At 44.3% G+C, this 17,484-nt stretch overlaps 2 protein-coding genes across 3 annotated transcripts in view; one reads left to right on the top strand and one right to left on the bottom strand.

The window, feature by feature from the left end:
* Nucleotides 1-1,019: 1,019 nt before the first annotated feature.
* Nucleotides 1,020-17,484, bottom strand: part of tgs1 (trimethylguanosine synthase 1) — a 17,242-nt gene continuing 777 nt past the window's right edge. Inside the window, exons 4-15 of the mRNA XM_079173407.1 lie at nucleotides 17,375-17,459; nucleotides 15,313-15,390; nucleotides 14,623-15,147; nucleotides 13,276-13,399; nucleotides 10,603-10,689; nucleotides 9,361-9,517; nucleotides 7,713-8,058; nucleotides 7,446-7,619; nucleotides 7,099-7,245; nucleotides 3,613-3,829; nucleotides 3,194-3,272; nucleotides 1,020-1,868 (exon numbers count right to left, since the gene is read on the bottom strand). Coding sequence (XP_079029533.1) covers nucleotides 1,752-1,868; nucleotides 3,194-3,272; nucleotides 3,613-3,829; nucleotides 7,099-7,245; nucleotides 7,446-7,619; nucleotides 7,713-8,058; nucleotides 9,361-9,517; nucleotides 10,603-10,689; nucleotides 13,276-13,399; nucleotides 14,623-15,147; nucleotides 15,313-15,390; nucleotides 17,375-17,459 — 2,136 coding nt within the window. The 3' untranslated portion in view covers nucleotides 1,020-1,751. The remainder of the gene's footprint in view (nucleotides 1,869-3,193; nucleotides 3,273-3,612; nucleotides 3,830-7,098; nucleotides 7,246-7,445; nucleotides 7,620-7,712; nucleotides 8,059-9,360; nucleotides 9,518-10,602; nucleotides 10,690-13,275; nucleotides 13,400-14,622; nucleotides 15,148-15,312; nucleotides 15,391-17,374; nucleotides 17,460-17,484) is intronic.
* Nucleotides 15,280-17,484, top strand: part of tmem68 (transmembrane protein 68) — a 16,362-nt gene continuing 14,157 nt past the window's right edge. For both annotated transcript variants that reach the window (XM_079173412.1, XM_079173411.1), the window contains exon 1: nucleotides 15,280-15,394. The gene's annotated coding sequence lies outside the window, so the exon portion shown is untranslated. The remainder of the gene's footprint in view (nucleotides 15,395-17,484) is intronic.

Raw genomic sequence — 17,484 nt, 5'->3', positions numbered from 1 at the left:
TCCCAAGAAACATGTGAAACATCACGACTGGAAACGTTACGAACAAACAACTCTGGATGAAAGCAGCACACGGGAAACTAAATCAGCTGTGAAAGAACTAAGAGAACGGGCTTTAATTATTGCTTGTATTTAGTTCATATTTTCACTAATAGTTAGCTAACATCTCTAATGCACCTTACAGAAATATGAATATAAGAATATGTATTTATTATAAAACTAGAGCCTTTTTACAGAAGGTGAGATGTGATCACAGAAGGTGAGATGTGATCACAGAAGGTGAGACGTGATCACAGAAGGTGACATGTGATCACAGAAGGTGAGATGTGATCACAGAAGGTGACATGTGATCACAGAAGGTGAGATGTGATCACAGAAGGTGAGATGTGATCACAGAAGGTGACATGTGATCACAGAAGGTGAGATGTGATCACAGAAGGTGACATGTGATCACAGAAGGTGAGATGTGATCACAGAAGGTGAGACGTGATCACAGAAGGTGACATGTGATGGTGTGTTGAGGTTCAGACCATCACACGGACTCAGGAACTGCACAAAAACAATAGTGCTGTAAAATGATGAGAAAATGCTTTTTTCCATGTTAAGAATGCAGAAATAAACTGTTTTTTAAAATCTCTTTTATACTTACAGTATGAAAAATAAAAGTTAACTTCTGTTAAACAACACAAGGTCGTATCTCCTCTTACGATGTTTAAACTCAAAGCTGCAGTGAGGAAGGCTTTCCTCTGGAGCTGAATTTAACAACTATGACTTTTATGGAGAGATAACATTTTGGGTGGTTGGTTTGCTTAGATTAATAACAACAGACACACATATACACACACACACACACACACACACACACACACAGCTGTGCTTTACTGGACTAGCTCCTCTGTTGGCAGCCTTAGTTCCTCTCCTATGCTGAGGTGGCTACTCATCACATTATCCAATGTTAACTTCCCTCAAACTAAACGGTGTGATGACATGTGTTCATATCAAAAATGAAGACGACAACAATCAACAATGTGAAAAAGATTTATTCGCTCTAATGTACAATAAAAAGATGGTAAAACCTCAAAGGGCCAGTGTGTAGCATTTATGGGGAATCTGTTGTTAAAGTGTTTTCTTTTGTGTATAATCACCTGAAAATAGAAATCATTGTGTTTTGGTTACTTTTGAAGGAGCTACATAAGGAGGAGTAGGAGTTTCAGTTTGTTCCAATCTGCTACATCACCACTCGATGTCCCACACACACACACACACACACACACCGGACCTTTAATCTGAAGAATACATAAAACTAAGAAACACCTGCGTTTAAGAAGTACTTCACCCACAAGATGTAATGCAATATAATCAAAGTCTACTTCATGAACACATGCATCTTGGCTAAAACCGTACTATTTAAAACACTTCGGCATAAACGGTCTCACGCTTGTGCAGGCCTGCTGCTAAACAGACACTTGGATCATTCAAACGTTGTGTTTTCATCCAGACTTTCCTCCCTCGTTGGGATTCTCCGTTCACCGTGGACGCATGACAGGAAAAGAACGTTTTCTTCAAGAATTCAAGGAAATACGAGGTGACACATCGGTAAATGAACGACCATTTTAGGAGTGAAGTCTTCCTTTAACTCAACCCTGCAGGGTGCTCACAGAACAACAGTCTGCAATATTTCACACTTGTATTATGACAAAAATGGAATTACAAAAAGTACAAAAACTAAAAAAGGAGGAAGAAATCCTCATTGGTTACTCGCTGTCGGGCTTTATCAAGCTGCCAAAGTAAGCAGTCAGTGTCTTCAGCTTGTTGTTGAGGATGTTCTGCTCCACCTCCACCTTCCCTCCTGGACCGGCCAGAGAGGCGATCTGTGGAGAGACGGACATGGAGATAATGAAGTCAGGCTATCTCGGTTCCTCAAACAATCTCGTTAATTTGAACCAGACTTCAGTAATCAGGATAATTGCACGTGACCGTCCTACTTCAAAAGGGTGAAGCGTCGATCACCGAAACCATGATTTTCTAACAGTACAACGGCAAATAAACTCAAAGAAAGAACCTCTTTTTACTCCGCTGACGAGCAGGAGATGATCATGAACTCATATGAGGAATTCAAGACCATAATCATGACAACATCTAACACCGCCAACGCTGCGAGGGCTAGACAAGAAGCATGGCGACATATCACAGACAAGTTAAATGCGTAAGTGTTGGGAAAATGTATCGGCTAATTTTAAGAGCCTCATCACCTCAATCAATCAGATGATATGTCTTTAAATGTGCCTGCTGGCAGTAGGCTTAATGGAACGCATCATCCAATGAGATCTATAGCGACAATAATGATCTCAACTCTTTGAGAATAAGTAGATAAAAACAAGCCCAAAGAGAATCTAACTGATACAAATGAATAGATACTTATGAGGATATATGTACTGTATGCGCTTATGTATCATATATATATATATATATGTGTGTATATACATGTATGTGTAGATTACCATATAGAACTAGGAGTTTGATTATGTGTGTGTGAATCTGTGTATGGGCGGATCAGTATGTATGTGTGTATTATTCATAATAAGCAGTGAAAATAAATAGTGTGTGATTCTCTTTATTCTTATCATGAGTCCACCTTCATCATGTTCTACAGTAATGATATCTATGGTGTACTAATAACACTGTTATTATTATAATGATATATATATTATATCATTATGAGTCTCTCCCTATAAAACGCTAATCTAACTAATATCCTCCTTCATCAATGGATCTCTGAGGAAGGGAGCCGACATGTATTTCCGGGGGAGTGGCAAGCTAATCCAGCTCACTGAAGTTAGCCTGCGCTGGAGCAGGTTCAAGCTTATGGATGTGTTGCTATGGTGATTTTGCCAAACTTGCTTCGAGGAACTGAAAAGCCTGATTTATGTAATCTCATCCTGAACACTATCCGGGAGATTAGCTGTGGACACACACACACACACACACACACACACACACACACACACACACACACACACACACACACACACACACACACACACACACACACACACACACACACACACACACACACACACACACACACACACACACACACACACACACACGGGTGAGATAATGATGTTGTTAAGCCGTATCTAACAGCCTATTCAACACTCATGCATCCAGACACATGAAGACTGAACATACAGACCTGATCCATGTCAGCATTGCGAGGCAGGAAGTACACGATGTTGTCTGAAATCAGTTTGGCCAGGCGGAAAATCTCAAATGTGTGTACCGTTAAGGATGAAAAACATCATCTGATAGAAACACAATCCACTTTTTCAAACATTTCCAATCGTAGCTGTATTTCAGAGTGAGAAGAAGAAGGTGTTATTTATTGTGTATGGAGCTGGCATTTTGTCCGGAGGGCAGTGCTACAGGAGCCCAAAACAAAAAGAGTTCATCATCAGTCAATGTAATGACAATCTGTCCTTTACAATGACATACCACATGTGTAAACTTTGCCCAGTTGATGTTACAAGACTAAATGTCTAAATGTCAGAGGGGTATCCTCTCGAGACCATGAATATCTACTGCACATTTTCCCTCTCTAGCATCAAAGGATATCCTTCAGGCTGCATCATGGTCTTGATGTCAAACACCTCAGCGGTCAGGTAGTTCGGCCCTCCCCATGGTGGTGACAGGAAGACCACATCGCCATGGAGACGAGGGGCCAGCTGAAGGAAGTCCCCTTGCAGGAAGTCGATCCGGTCGGCGACGTTGTAAACCGTAGCGTTGTGCCGAGCCAGGTCCAACCGCACCGGGTCGATATCAATGGCCAGGACTGAGAAAGGGAACACAGCAGTAGACTTGTTAGGTCAAAACCTTTTCCCCGTGTGGCAGATAGCATTCTGAGATCCAAGCGGGTAGTCGACCCGCAGGTTCAGACCCGGATCACAGGGTTGAAGACAAACTCTAAAACCTGGCGGCAGATCAGAGGCTTAAATGTTAATCTTGACATTAATATGGAGTTCCTCAAGGGAGCATTCTGGGCCCCGTTCTATTTCTTTATTAGTGCCGGGCAAGTTCACGCATTAACTCATTAACGCCGACAATTATTTGATCGCGCGTTAACGCATTTATTTTTAAATTATTATTATTGTAACAGACTGTCTCATGTTTATCATGTTGTATTGGAGATGATATGTCCCTTCAGGGTTGCCGTAGAGTAAAGGTGACTCCCGCTTCTGGTCGAGGGAGGAACAGACATAAAGAGAACGAGACGTCTGGTCTCCCGACTCCGCTTATTACGTCTTATAACTGCCCCTCATACACGAACCCAGGACGCTCGGGCACATTGGTGGCAGTGGTGTTTCTTACGCACCGACTACGGACCGCTACGACTACTTTACACTTCGGCGACTGTGAGTGTGCACTTTCTTAGCTTAGCTTAGCTGTCTCCGTTTAGCTAGCAGGCTAACTCCGCTGGTTCAAGTACAGGATATGGGTTGGACATGAAGACCCATGAAGCCCAGCTCAGGGCTGTTTGGCAGACGGTCGGCCAGTAGGGAGATCCATGTGGACCTGCCTGCTCCGCTTCCAGAGTGTCCTCGGCTGGGTGAGACGGTCTGTTACATTATTTTGGAAGTGCCTGGCTCACTGGCAGCAGTGGAGGAAGTCTTCAGACTACGTTGATGCAGCGCGTGGGAGAAGTTTAGAGAAGCTAACAGATGCTACAGAGAAGTGGAGACAAACTGCAGGTTCGTGTTGTGGAAGATGTCGGTCTGAGGAACGTTCTCAAGGTGCGTTCACGTCGCGTTTGGTGTGAACGCACCTTCAGGATCAACGAATGACGTCACGTATGAGCCTCAAGACGCACCGTCACCAGAAGAACACACAAGCTGTGTTAAAGGAGAGGACGACAACAGCGACGTGTTACAACGAGCACCAGCTGCTGCTCTCACTGGAGACTACTGGACATCGCTGGGTAACCTTCATCACCTCTGAGTTACAGCATTATAGTGATGAAGAGTAGAGCTGCATTCACATGAAGACACAACACACACATCGTGATGAAACGTGCTGAAACGTGTTCATGTTCACGGCAGTGGAACGTTTCACATGACGTCACACACTGAGCACAGATAGTGAAGTACTTTAAAATAAAAGTGCACAATACACTACTTTAGAATTCATTATTGAACTTTGCCATAACAATGCGATTAATCGCGATTCAAAATGTTAATCGTTGCCCAGCACTATTCTTTATACATGCTTCTTTGGGATACATTATTACTCATCATAACTTCAAATATCACTGGTATGCAGATGACACACAACTTTGTATATGCTCATACCTGAGTGAGTTTACATGTTTTATTTAACTTGCCATGTCATTAAGAAGAAATTCTTATTTACAATTTTTAGTTTTTCCTGAACCCAAGAGACCCACATAGACCCATTGTTTTTAATTCTTTAGAGGGGAAAGGGGATCTTTAGGGGAGATAGCAGGTCAACAGTGTATGCCACATAGAAATTGTGTGCATCTAGTCATTCTAGTCATAAATCTATAATAAACATTGTGTTTTGTTAAGGCTTCCATTCAAATGTTGAACGTTTAGAGTTTATAAGAGCTTAGAACGTGAAGTATGGCCACTCCAATGCTCACTTACAGGACTGTCTCAGAAAATTAGAATATTGTGATAATCCCCATACGTGTGATTTAGTTTACTGAACCAAGCTGAGTGTTTTTCAAGGCTCAGGAAACCCTTGCAGGTGTTTCGAGTTAATTAGACGATTCAAGTGATTAGTTGAATACCCTACTAGTATACTTTTTCATGATATTCTAATATTTAGAGATAGGATATTTGAGTTTTCTTAAGCTGTAAGCCATAATCAGCAATATTAAAAGAATAAAAGGCTTGCAATATTTCAGTTGATTTGTAATGAATCCAGAATGCATGACATTTTTGTTTTTTTAATTGCATTACACAAAATAAAGAACTTTATCACAATATTCTAATTTTCTGAGACAGTCCTATATGTCTCGTATGTTGCTGCAGCAATTATACCATTTGTTACATGGATTTGGCACACGATTTAATGATTTTTTACCACTCGAGAATCGAGTTGGTAAATCAACAAAAATCCAGCCAAAACACCAAATTACAACACCAAGAACTTGAGAAACATCATAGCAAAACGTTTGACCTTTGGGATATCTTAAAGAATTGTAATTTTCTGTGATCGGCTGGAGATTACTTCTGTTCTGTTCTCAGAATCCCCCTTATTGTCCACACACCTAGGAAAGCCATGCATCCTCTGAAAGCCCTCGATGTCTTGTTTGTGGCTGTAAAGTTTCATGAGGCTGTATTTTCACTCGAGGTCACATCAGGTAATTCTACACAGTGACATTAAGTTAAAAAAAAAATGGTCTCACTACAATTAAATGGCTACTATGGGGACAAACATCACACATGAATACAATTGGGCTCATTGGATCTAAAGGAGTCTCAGCTTTCCAATCCTAAACACAATGTTTCTTTTCCCCAAACTGCCATGGGTTCAACCCATAAAACCCATTTTCATTCACATTTCTTGAGGTGAGAGCTCAAGGGACCACTGTGAATATGGCCATGCCTGTTTTTTCCTCACTAAATGTCAGAGCATTACGTAGCCCTCTTCCCACCTTCAGCCCACAACAGCCTCTGAAACACAGATTAATAAAGACCAAAAACATTTGCTTTCACTGTGGACCATTTCCATTGCAAATGAATCTAAAAATGCTGATACGTGCTTATTACAAGTCACTTACATTGTCGTAATGATTTATTTTTACTTGATTTACTCGATTACTCGAAATCTATAAAAGAATTACGGTTAATTCAGAATGCGGAGGCCAGGATATAAACCAACAGAACAACAGAGCGAGCAGCCCAACTGACAAATACACCGTCGCATATATCTGCTTAAAATGAAATCAGCCAATAATATTGTCTAATGTATCAGCGTCAGTCAACCACAGCCGCTGATACAAGAAAGGTGTCACCATCGATATAACGCACTGAAAGAAGTGAATGGAGGAGGAAGAACATAGACAAACATCGGGCTTACCTCTCTTTCCAGTGAGGGCGAACTGGATGGCGTTTCCTCCCACACCGCAGAAGGCGTCTACGACCAGCTGGGAGTCGGGGAAGCTGTGCTCCACCCTGAGGGCGATGTGCTCGGCGATCCTCTCCGGTGTCACGGAGAACCAGCCCTCTGAAACGCGCAGCGATGTTAAGCATGTGTGTGTCAGTACAGAATCCAGTTGGACGAATAACATGATGACGTCGTCTTTTAAATACACAAAAAAATACAAGCGCCCAATAAGCAAACACTCTATTTCAGTAACAAGAGTAAACGGATCAACACTAGCTACTTTCTCCCATAAATGACTTGTTACTTGAGTGCAGACTGACCTCGGTCCAGCCGGATCCCTTCATCGTAGCGGGAGAAGAGTCTGTAGCGTTGGGCCCAGTATTTAGCCAGCTCGGGTTCTGCCGCCATCTCTGCTGGGACCGGCTGCCTCCTCCCTCGCTTGCCCTTCTTCTTCTTCTTCTTCTTCAGTTTCCTTCCATTCTTCCCACTCAACTCTATGCACACATACATACACATTATTCATTACAAAGCTACTCTACTCTTCTCCAGGATTGTCATCAGAATCACCTGGCAGATGTTATGCTTACCACTGTTGCCTTCAAGTGCGTCAGACATGAAAAAGTCAGGAATTTCTAGACACGTTAACTGTCTGCTGGGCTGCTCCTCCTCGTCTTCCTCTCTCTCACTGTCCACAGTGACAGAGCTGAAGTTTCTCCCTGCATCTAAACTGGACAGAGAATAACAACCATCTCCTTCCACTGCCTCTCTACTTCCTTCCTCAGCTGCACTTTTCGTCTTCCTCTCCTCTTTCTCTCTCGGTACTTCTTCCAGAACTGGAGGCTTGTCCTCAGATTCCTGTGGGCTCCCTCCACCCATCTCACGCTGTTCACTCATCCGTGTCTCTCTCTGGTTCTGTTCAAGGAAGTTTTTGACCTGTGAAACAAACAGTATTCATTTAAGGTCTTCCATGTTACATTCAAACTAATAAATTAAAAAAACATTCTGTTACTTTCCATTTCTGACTGTCATAGATAATCCATAAGGGTGGTTTGGGTGTAGGACAACACACAAAGGCTTGTTCTAAACAATTTTCAATACCTTTGGTCCAAAATGCATATTAAGGGATGTTTTGTCCCTAAATCTTAATGTGCAAAGATGTGTCAACTTTTTGTTTTCGTGCATGAACATTAGTTAGTTTTCATGAGCTAAAATAAAAAATCCGATGCTATACCTCCAAGGGACTTATTTGTACATCTCCATATGCTACATATACCTACCAAATTCCAGAGATTGAGGTGAAACACACTGTGGGGTTAATAAATAGGGGGCGCTAGCGAGCCATTACACCACGCCCATTCACAAGACCCATATAGAGGCATCATCCTCTGCTCCTCCATCACGGTCTGGTACGCTGCAGCCACTGCCAAGGACAAGGGCAGGCTGCAGCGCATCATTCACTCTGCTGAGAGGGTGATTGGCTGCAATCTGCTGTCCCTCCAGGACTTATCCGCTTCAAGGACCCTGAAGCGAGCAAGAAAGATTGTAGCCGACCCCTCTCACCCTGGACACAAACTGTTCGTGCCCCTTCCATCTGGCAGGAGGCTGAGGTCCATCAGGACCAAGACCTCACGCCATATGAACAGCTTCTTCCCATCCGCAGTCGGGCTCATTAACAGAGCCCGGGACCCCCACTGACTCTGTCATTTTCCAATTTCCTACTAGTCACTCCCCTGCATCCCTTCTATCACACTCAACACTTTTACACTACACTTACATCTCACTTGCTTATAGTCCTGTTATCTGTTCATTTGTGCACTTTATTTTATATTTCACTTTATTTTATATCTTACTTTATTTTATATCTCTCTGTAAATTTTAATATGTTTCTACTTTGTGTTGATTGTTAAATGTTCTTTACCTCCCGTCATGTCACATTCCTTGTATGTTCAACATACCATGGCAATAAACGGTTCTGATTCTGATCAGTATTAAAATGAGACTGTTTTATAATCAGTTAAAAGTTCCTTTTAGTAACTTTAATTTGGTAAACTAATCAAGAGGATTTTCATGTTGCAGATCGATGGTTCTTCTAAACAAAGAAATGCTGACTGATGAGTCAGCACCAACCAGAAGCCCATTCCAAGCAATCAAGTCAGGACCTCCTTAAGGGTTAACCCTAACCCTAACCCGGTCTTACAGACAGTGTAAGCCCTTTCTACTCTTTACAGGAGGTACCTTGGAGAGGGGGGTGCTGGTCTGTGGCCGTGCATCATCTCCACATGTCTCTGGGAACCTGGTGTGTTTGCGGATGCTGCGGACCGCTCTCTTAGCCCACCGCTGCTTCTGACACATCTGACCAGCATTGCTTCGGAAGCTCAACACACTGTGGAACCTGAGACACAAACAGAAACATCGAGATAGACATTCACCGTGTGACAACCGCTCCACTACGTCTACACATCATGACACTTCACTTACATACGAGACTCTCTGTTAAGACCGCTTAGTATGAAAATAATAATTAAAAGGGCAGGGTGTAGGAGTTAAGTGGTATCTAGTGGTGAGGTTGCATATTGCAATCAACTGAATAACCCTCTGCTCACTCCTCTTTCCAAGCATGGAGAGAACTACGGTGGCCTATAGACGCGCCCCCTCTGTGAGAGTCACACAGACACACCTGGTGCAGGTGCTGACAGAAGCAGCAGAGTGAAGCTAGACAGGCCCAATAGTAATATCCCAGTCACCACAGAAAGGTCGACCCTCTCCCCAGACAATGGAGATATTCTCATATTTTTTTAAATAATGTAAAGTTGTAGACCATTTCACATATTTTTTTATTTTTTTTTATTTAACCTTTATTTAACCAGGAGAGTCCCATTGAGATTAAAAATCTCTTTTTCAAGGGAGACCTGGCCACATTAATGGTAAACATTATTGCAGTGTATTTGAATGACATAACCTGACAGGAAGTAGACAGACCCAAGTTGTTGACGAGCAGTTCAGTTCAGTTGAAACAGTGGAAGCTAGCTCACTGGCTGTTTCTTTCTTTCAATATTGCACATAAACTTAACAGAATTGAGTATTCTTGAATGTTTTATTTTTATTTATTTATTTCATTCTGTTTAAAATTGGACATCTTCAATATTTTAGTTTTCATGTAAGACTATAGCCCAAAGTTCTTTGTTTTAAGTGTTCTTGAAGTTCTTTAATTAATAAATGGAAAGCAAAGTTATATTTGTGTCCTCCCCTTGTCTTTGCTGATCCGAAAAATGTTCCGAACCGTGAGGTTTGTGATCTGTTGTACCACTGGGAAATAAAGATACCAAATGGTGTGCGGTAGTACAGTAAGTAAATTGAGTAAATTATAGTCACATAGCATCTGTTAACACATCTTAATGAGTTGCAGACCAACCGAGGTGCAAACAGACCCCCCCCCCCCCCCCCCCCCCCATACACACACACACAAACTGGACTTACAGAGGCTCCGGGTTGTGTTTGAGTCCCAGTTTACTCCAAGCTTCCTCAGGGGTCAGATGTGGGTTCTCCTCCACGTCCAGCTCATGACTGCAAACACAAAATACTGCTTCACAATGTACTTATGATTGTTATTTTCTGCAGTTTCAGCCCACTGGATAAACATTTTGTTATTGATCCTAATTTTGTTGAATTTTCTTTTTGGTACAAATTTGCTTCTTTTGAGACTTCAAGCTTAATTTCTACATCAGAAAAGATCTCATGGAAATCTGGAATCAACTAGAAATGAGAGGATGTTGTGACTACTTGCCTTGACTGTCACAACCTTAAAGGTGTTAAATTCCAAATGAAATGCATATCTATGATTGAGGGTAATCGGCTGTGCGTGGAACCAACAGGCAGTTTATGGTATATTAGAATTAATGGCGGGGGAACCGATTGGAAAGACCCGGCAAGCCCTATGTAAAGCGTCTTTGGGTACTTAGAAAAGCGCTGTATAAAATTAAAATAATATTTTTATTATAAGCCCAAACGTATAGTGAGGGTGAACTGGGAACATCTGGTGGAGGACCCTGTCCGGGAGGTCTTTAACTACCACCTCCGGAAGAACTTCTCACACATCCCGAGGGAGGTTGGGGACATGGAATCCGAATGGACCATGTTCAAAGCCTCTATTGTGGACGCGGCCGCCTGTCGTGGCGGCAACCCGAGAACCCGGTGGTGGACACTGGAGGTGAGGGAAGCCGTCAAGCTGAAGAAGGAGGCCTTCAGGGCCTGGCTGGCCCAGGGGTCTCCTGAAGCAGCTGAGAGGTACTGAGAGGAAGGGCTGCAGCTGCGGAGGTCGCGGATGCTAAAACTCTGGCATGGGAGGAGTTCGGGGAGGCCATAGAGAAGGACTTTGGGTTGGCAAACCATCTGACGGCTCAGGAAGGGAAAGCAGGGCCTACCCCAGGCTGTTCTCAGCGAGGGGGGGGGACGACGACGACTGCTGACCCGGGCGGGGGACATTGTCGGGTGGTGGAAAGGAACTTTGAGGAACCCCTAACCCCGACCAACATGTCCTCTGCAGAGGAGGCAGCGCCTGAAGACCTGGGGGGGGGCTCGACCATATCCCTGGCGGAGGTCGCTATGGTAGTCAAAAAGCTCCTTGGTGGCAAGGCGCCGGGGGTGGATGAGATCCGCCCTGAGATGAAGGCGCTGGACACTGTTGGGCTGTCTTGGCTGACACGCCTCTTCAGTGTCGCATGGGGGTCGGGATCAGTGCCCATGGACTGGCAGACCGGGGTGGTGGTTCACATTTTCAAAAAGGGGGACCGGAGAGTGTGCTCGAATTATCGGGGTATCACACTACTCAGCCTCCCGGGGAAAGCTTATGCCAGGGTGCTGGAAAGGAGGCTCCGACCGTTTGTCGAACCTCGGATTCAAGAGGAGCAGTGCGGATTCCGACCCGGCCGTGGAACAGTGGACCAGCTCTTTACCCTCGCAAGACTACTGGAGGGGTTCTGGGAGTCCAGTCTACATGTGTTTTGTGGTCTTGGAGAAGGCTTTCGACCGGGTCCCTTGGCGGTTCTTGTGGGGGGTGCTGCGGGAGTATGGGGTGAACGTCAGGTTTGGGGGTCTCGGGATCGCCTCTCTGCTGTTTGCAGATGATGTTGTCCCGTTTGCCTCCTTGGATCGTGACCTCCAGCATTCACTGGGGCTGTTTGCAACCGAGTGTGAAGTGGCAGGGATGAGAGTTAGCACCTCCAAATCTGAGGCCATGGTGCTCTGCCGGAAACCGGTGGATTGCTCACTCCAGGTGGGGACGGAGTGCCTACCTCAAGCGAAGGAGTTCAAGTATCTCGGGGTCTTGTTCACGAGTGAGGGTAAGATGGAGCGGGAGATCGAGAGGCGGATCGGTGCGGCTGCAGCAGTAAAGCTTGGTGAAGAGAGAGCTGAGCCGGAAGGTCTATGTTCCTACCCTCACAAACTCTGGGTCGTGACCGAAAGGACAAGGTCGTGGCTACAAGCGGCCGAAATGAGTTTCCTCCGTAGGGTGGCCGGGCTCAGCCTTAGAGATAGGGTAAGGAGCTCGGACATCAAGAGGGAACTTGGAGTGGAGCCGCTACTCCTTCGCGTCGTCGAAAGGAGTCAGCTGAGGTGGTTCGGGCATCTAATTAGGATGCCACCTGGACGCCTCCCACGGGAGGTTTTCCAGGCACGTCCAACTGGGAGGAGACCCCGGGGGAGACCCAGAACACGCTGGAGGGATTATACCTCCCAGCTGGCCTGGGAACGCCTCGGGATCCCCCAGTATGAGCTGGAAAATGTTGCGGGCGAGAGGGAAGTCTGGGTCAGCCTGCTTGGCCTGCTGCCACCGCGACCCGACCGCGGATAAGCGGAGGAAGATGGATGGATGGATGGAAGTAAACAAAGAAGACCATCAGACTCTGACGAGACGAAGACAACACGCTCGCTTTCATTGCTGGTCGCTACAGGTGCAGCGACCCTCCCCTCTTTTCATCCAATTCTCACAAAGCATGACCAATACATTATTTGTGAGGGGGTACAAAGCACACCTACAAAAACACAAGCTAGTTTGTCTGCAAGAGTAAAAAACAGAACCAGATCCTATTTTAAAAAGGTAGCTCAGAATTTCTTGAATCAACATATTCAATACACAAAGTAGAAACTCGCCTGCGTTTGACTTTGGCACGTCCTCCTCCAGGGGGTTTGTCATCATCGTCATCATTTTCTCTACTTGGCATCTTGTCCCGGGAGCCACACCGTCTGTCAGGGCTGCCAGATGCCTGCTGGGAATCTGAGTCCAAACATACAAGATATTTAGCAATGCAACTCCCACCATTAGCTTATTATCTAATTGCACAGCTACTGTCTTCCTCTGTTGCTCTGCTTCCAGCACAGTTTGTTTTAAGTAGAGCTTTTATCCAATCAGATCTTTAGTTTGACATGTTGGACGTATTCCTTGTACGTCAGCATTAACGTGCGGCTTGATTGGTCAGTGGGCTAGCGTGACTGTTGTGAAACTAGCTAGCAGAACTTTGTAGTAGTAGTAAGAGTTTTTTTTTACCTAGCTTTGTTTTTTTTAACACTCAATGGCTGAAGGAGGAGGAGAAACGGATTTGGTGGCGGATTTACTGGCAACGCCTTTCTGGAGGACATTTCCAGAAAAACTGGACATCGTATCAAAGGGTCGGCCAACCACACAGCTAGCAGCCCTGACCCAGCCAGGAAAAGGATTTATGCGAACAGTATTCCTGGCTGACAGCGTCGGAGAAGCGTTGCACATTTTATGGCTAAGAATGCATTTTATTTGCAACTGAGCGTCTTGGTGTTTGGAGCTACGCTACGCTAACTAGAGGTGGCTAACCAAGGCAGACAGAACATGTCTCCTCATGTCGGTAGGAGGACAGCTAGTTAGCTGTTAGCAGTCGTCAGGCAGCAGTCCTGCGGTGTGTTTGGCTAATAGGGCTAATACACCTAACAGAGCTAACGGCTAACGGAACTTGAAATCAATAAATTCAGGCCGAATGTAATGATTGGATGGGCATATTATAGTCCTGAGTTCTTGACAGAGCATTTAATGAATTGATTGCTCAAAAATGTTTTGAAATAAGATTACCAACCCAGGTCAATCCTGGCCTAAAATCAATTGAGATTCTGTGACATGTACCGAAGAGAGCCATTCAATGTTTCTGAAATGTCAATAAACAGGTGTGAAATTCCTCTACATATGAAGGAAGCGTCTGGCTGAGGTCACTGCTGTAAAACAAGGTTTACTAAAACCAAGGGTTCACTTTTCTTTTCTCACCTGACTTTGAATGTTTGAAGCAAATAATTCAATAAATATACCAAAACGTGCAATTGTTTTTTGTGTGACATTTTCCAGGACATGTAGCTTGTCCATTAATGTGACTGTGAAGAAAGTATATCATGACTAAATTGTGCAGAAATGCAGGGGAATCCAATGGGTTCACTGACTTATTTCCTAGCCATGGAAACACGTGTACACCCGGTTCTCACCTGTATGTTCAGCGGTGTTCTGCTGTGAGGAGGATGCAGGTCTCTTGCGATCGCTCCCCCCATCAGAGGGATGATCAGAGCCACAGAGCTCTCTCTCGGCCACGCTCACACGCCGTCCGTCCGTCTCTGAGTCACTCACACCTGCTTCCAATGTGCACTTCTGTCCAAGCAGATCATTCAAATCCTTGATATCGTCACAAAGAGCCTTCACTCCTTCTTCGTCTCTCTGTTGGCTCTTAGCCTCTGTCTGTCCATCCCTTCGGATATCTTTGTCTCCGCCCACCCGACCCCCTGCTGCTGCTTCTTCTCCACCAGTGTTCCCATTACAGACGGACTGCTCAGTGGTCCAGCCCTGTGCCGACCAGTATGAGTACTGCTCCCAGTAGGAGTAGTAGGTCTCTGCGGCGTGTTTGTCCCAGATAGCCTTTGTGTCCGGGTCGTCCCATAAAGCAATCACTGTTCCTGGATCAGTCTCTGGATGTTTCTCCAGCCAGCTGCTCCACAGCAGAGCTTCTCCATTCTGAGCTGCAGGACACAGAGGAAACCAAGAAAAATCAGCTTCATATTTACAGTGTGTGTGAAACATACCTAGAAATTTTATATAGACCAATGAGGGAAAACGTCACATTTGATTGAGTTTCATGGTACAAGTGTGAATATGTGTCCTTGTCATGTCCATGTCCTTTTTACCCCAGTAGGTCTCCCAGCCAGCAGCTTGGCTCCCTCCTGCTCCTTCCTCCAGTGGATCACACACTTCCTTCACATCAACTAGGTGAAAAATCACAAGGCACCGTCAAATAACATCACAGCACTGCACACATGATAATAATATGTACAAATAAATACAATTAAAATCATGAATTAGGACAACAGAAAACAGAAAAAGGCCATGACAATGTGAGGAGGGAAGATCTAGAAACAGATCTACATTAGAGTACTAGGATCACTCAATCAATGAATACTCGACTGAGATTGAATCAGTGTAAATGTATCGAAGCAGTTAAATTAAAGGGAGACATATCGTGCTTGTTTTCAGGTTCATTTGGGGTTTCTACTAGAACATGTTTACATGCTTTAATGTTTAAACTAGAATACCCACGTAGTAGTTGCACCAAACAGTCATCCAAAAATAACCTCACTTTTTATCCGACTAATCATAATTAGCATATTAAACCAAATTTGAAGAAAAACCCTTGAGGCATTCCTGAGATATCGCTTTCACAAGAATGGACCGGACAGACAGACGGACAACCTGAAAACATATCGGCCTCTGTCGCGGTGAAAACATATCGGCCTCTGTCGCGGCTGTCGCCGGTGCAGAGGCATAAAAACACTGTATTTTTCTCATTGCTATGACATCACAACCTCACGGAAGTCCTGGCGGCTCCTTTACAGGCACAGTTTGTGCATTTGTCCGTGGATTGAGTGGTTTGATACTTCACAGTATTTATAAAGAGCATAAACGTGTTTTATGATGAGAGAGAAAAATGGAGATCTCACTTTCTACAATATAGGACCTTTAAATCAATACAATAGCAATATCCAAGATTTAAGCACAAAAGCACTGAGGTGAAGGGGACACTACTGTGTTTGTCAATGCAGTTAAATTAAATGAAAGATCATCTCTGAAGACATTCCAATCGACCCTGGCTTTTTTATTTTTCGGGCTGTACCCAGAAGACCACAGGTATAACAAAGGAGAACAAATTATGAAAGATATCAGCCTCCTGCACGCCAAAAGACCAAGTGTCACACTTTGGGTTGGGAAATTGATAATAACTTTTCCTTTTCAAAGAGTGGCATACTGTACATACAGAAACGGAAGGTTTGAAAAGGTCAGTGGACCATTTCCTGCTTTACAGAAATGGATGGATGTATAGGTGATGAAGAGGAATGAGTACTCACACTTTAGTCAATCTGAGGTCAATCTTGTGACAATAATGAAGTACTTTTCATGTTATTACGCTTAGTATTTATGTACAGTATGTATAAAAGAGGGCTTCTTGTCTGAAAAGTTGTTCTTTGTGATTTCTGTTTGATTTGTGCATCAGTGTGTGCTTTGGTTTACTAGACACCCATTTGTTTGTTGTTGTTGTTGTTGTATACATATGTCCACATGCATTTATATGAATACGCTACTTCTTATTTCATGCATTTACTTGTTCCCTGGAGAGTTCTTCCTGTTCCAATGCGATGTTCGAAGGACAGAGGTGTCGTATATCTACATAGGGAGCGGGTCCTCTTCACGGAGTGAGCCAGGTTGTGTGTCGATGTTTCTACAGTAGCCCATGATGGACAAACAAAACTAGAGAGGGCCTCTCACTGTTTGTTGTTTTTTACGTTACCAGAGAGGCCACCGTAGGTCTCTGGCACTGAAAGGTGGTAAAACCGTGGTAGCACCAGCCTCCGTCTGACTTATGTTCCTCCTATAGTAGTGTTATTATGGTATGGACGGCCTCGCCATCATAACACTGCTATCTGCAACCACACAGCTGGATGCCACCAAATCCTACACGCCGTCCCTTTAAAGTCAGGCGCTACTGATTTGTCGTGCCTGAGACGCTGCAGCAGGAGGTACCAACGCAGCATAGGCCCAAACGTGTTTCATAAGCTTCAAACTGATCACCGATCAGTGCATAACCTCATAGCCTAATTATGAGGAACCCGGTCAAGCTGCTTGCTTTACTATATATTCACTTTTGAATGAATTGGAACTGTGGATGGCTTCTGTCCAATAAGTGAATTGTCTTACCTTTGTTGTCAACCTGTAGATCTTCTTCCTCCTCTCCAGCCGATTCTGCACGGTATGCGTCAGGCTTCCTGTTTGACCTCCTCCCCTGTCACATGACCAAAGACAGGCTT

Source organism: Pholis gunnellus (assembly GCF_910591455.1).
Source record: "Pholis gunnellus genome assembly, chromosome: 14".
In the NCBI taxonomy this organism is placed as follows: Eukaryota; Metazoa; Chordata; class Actinopteri; order Perciformes; family Pholidae; genus Pholis; species Pholis gunnellus.
This window is presented reverse-complemented; position numbering and strand designations above follow the sequence as displayed.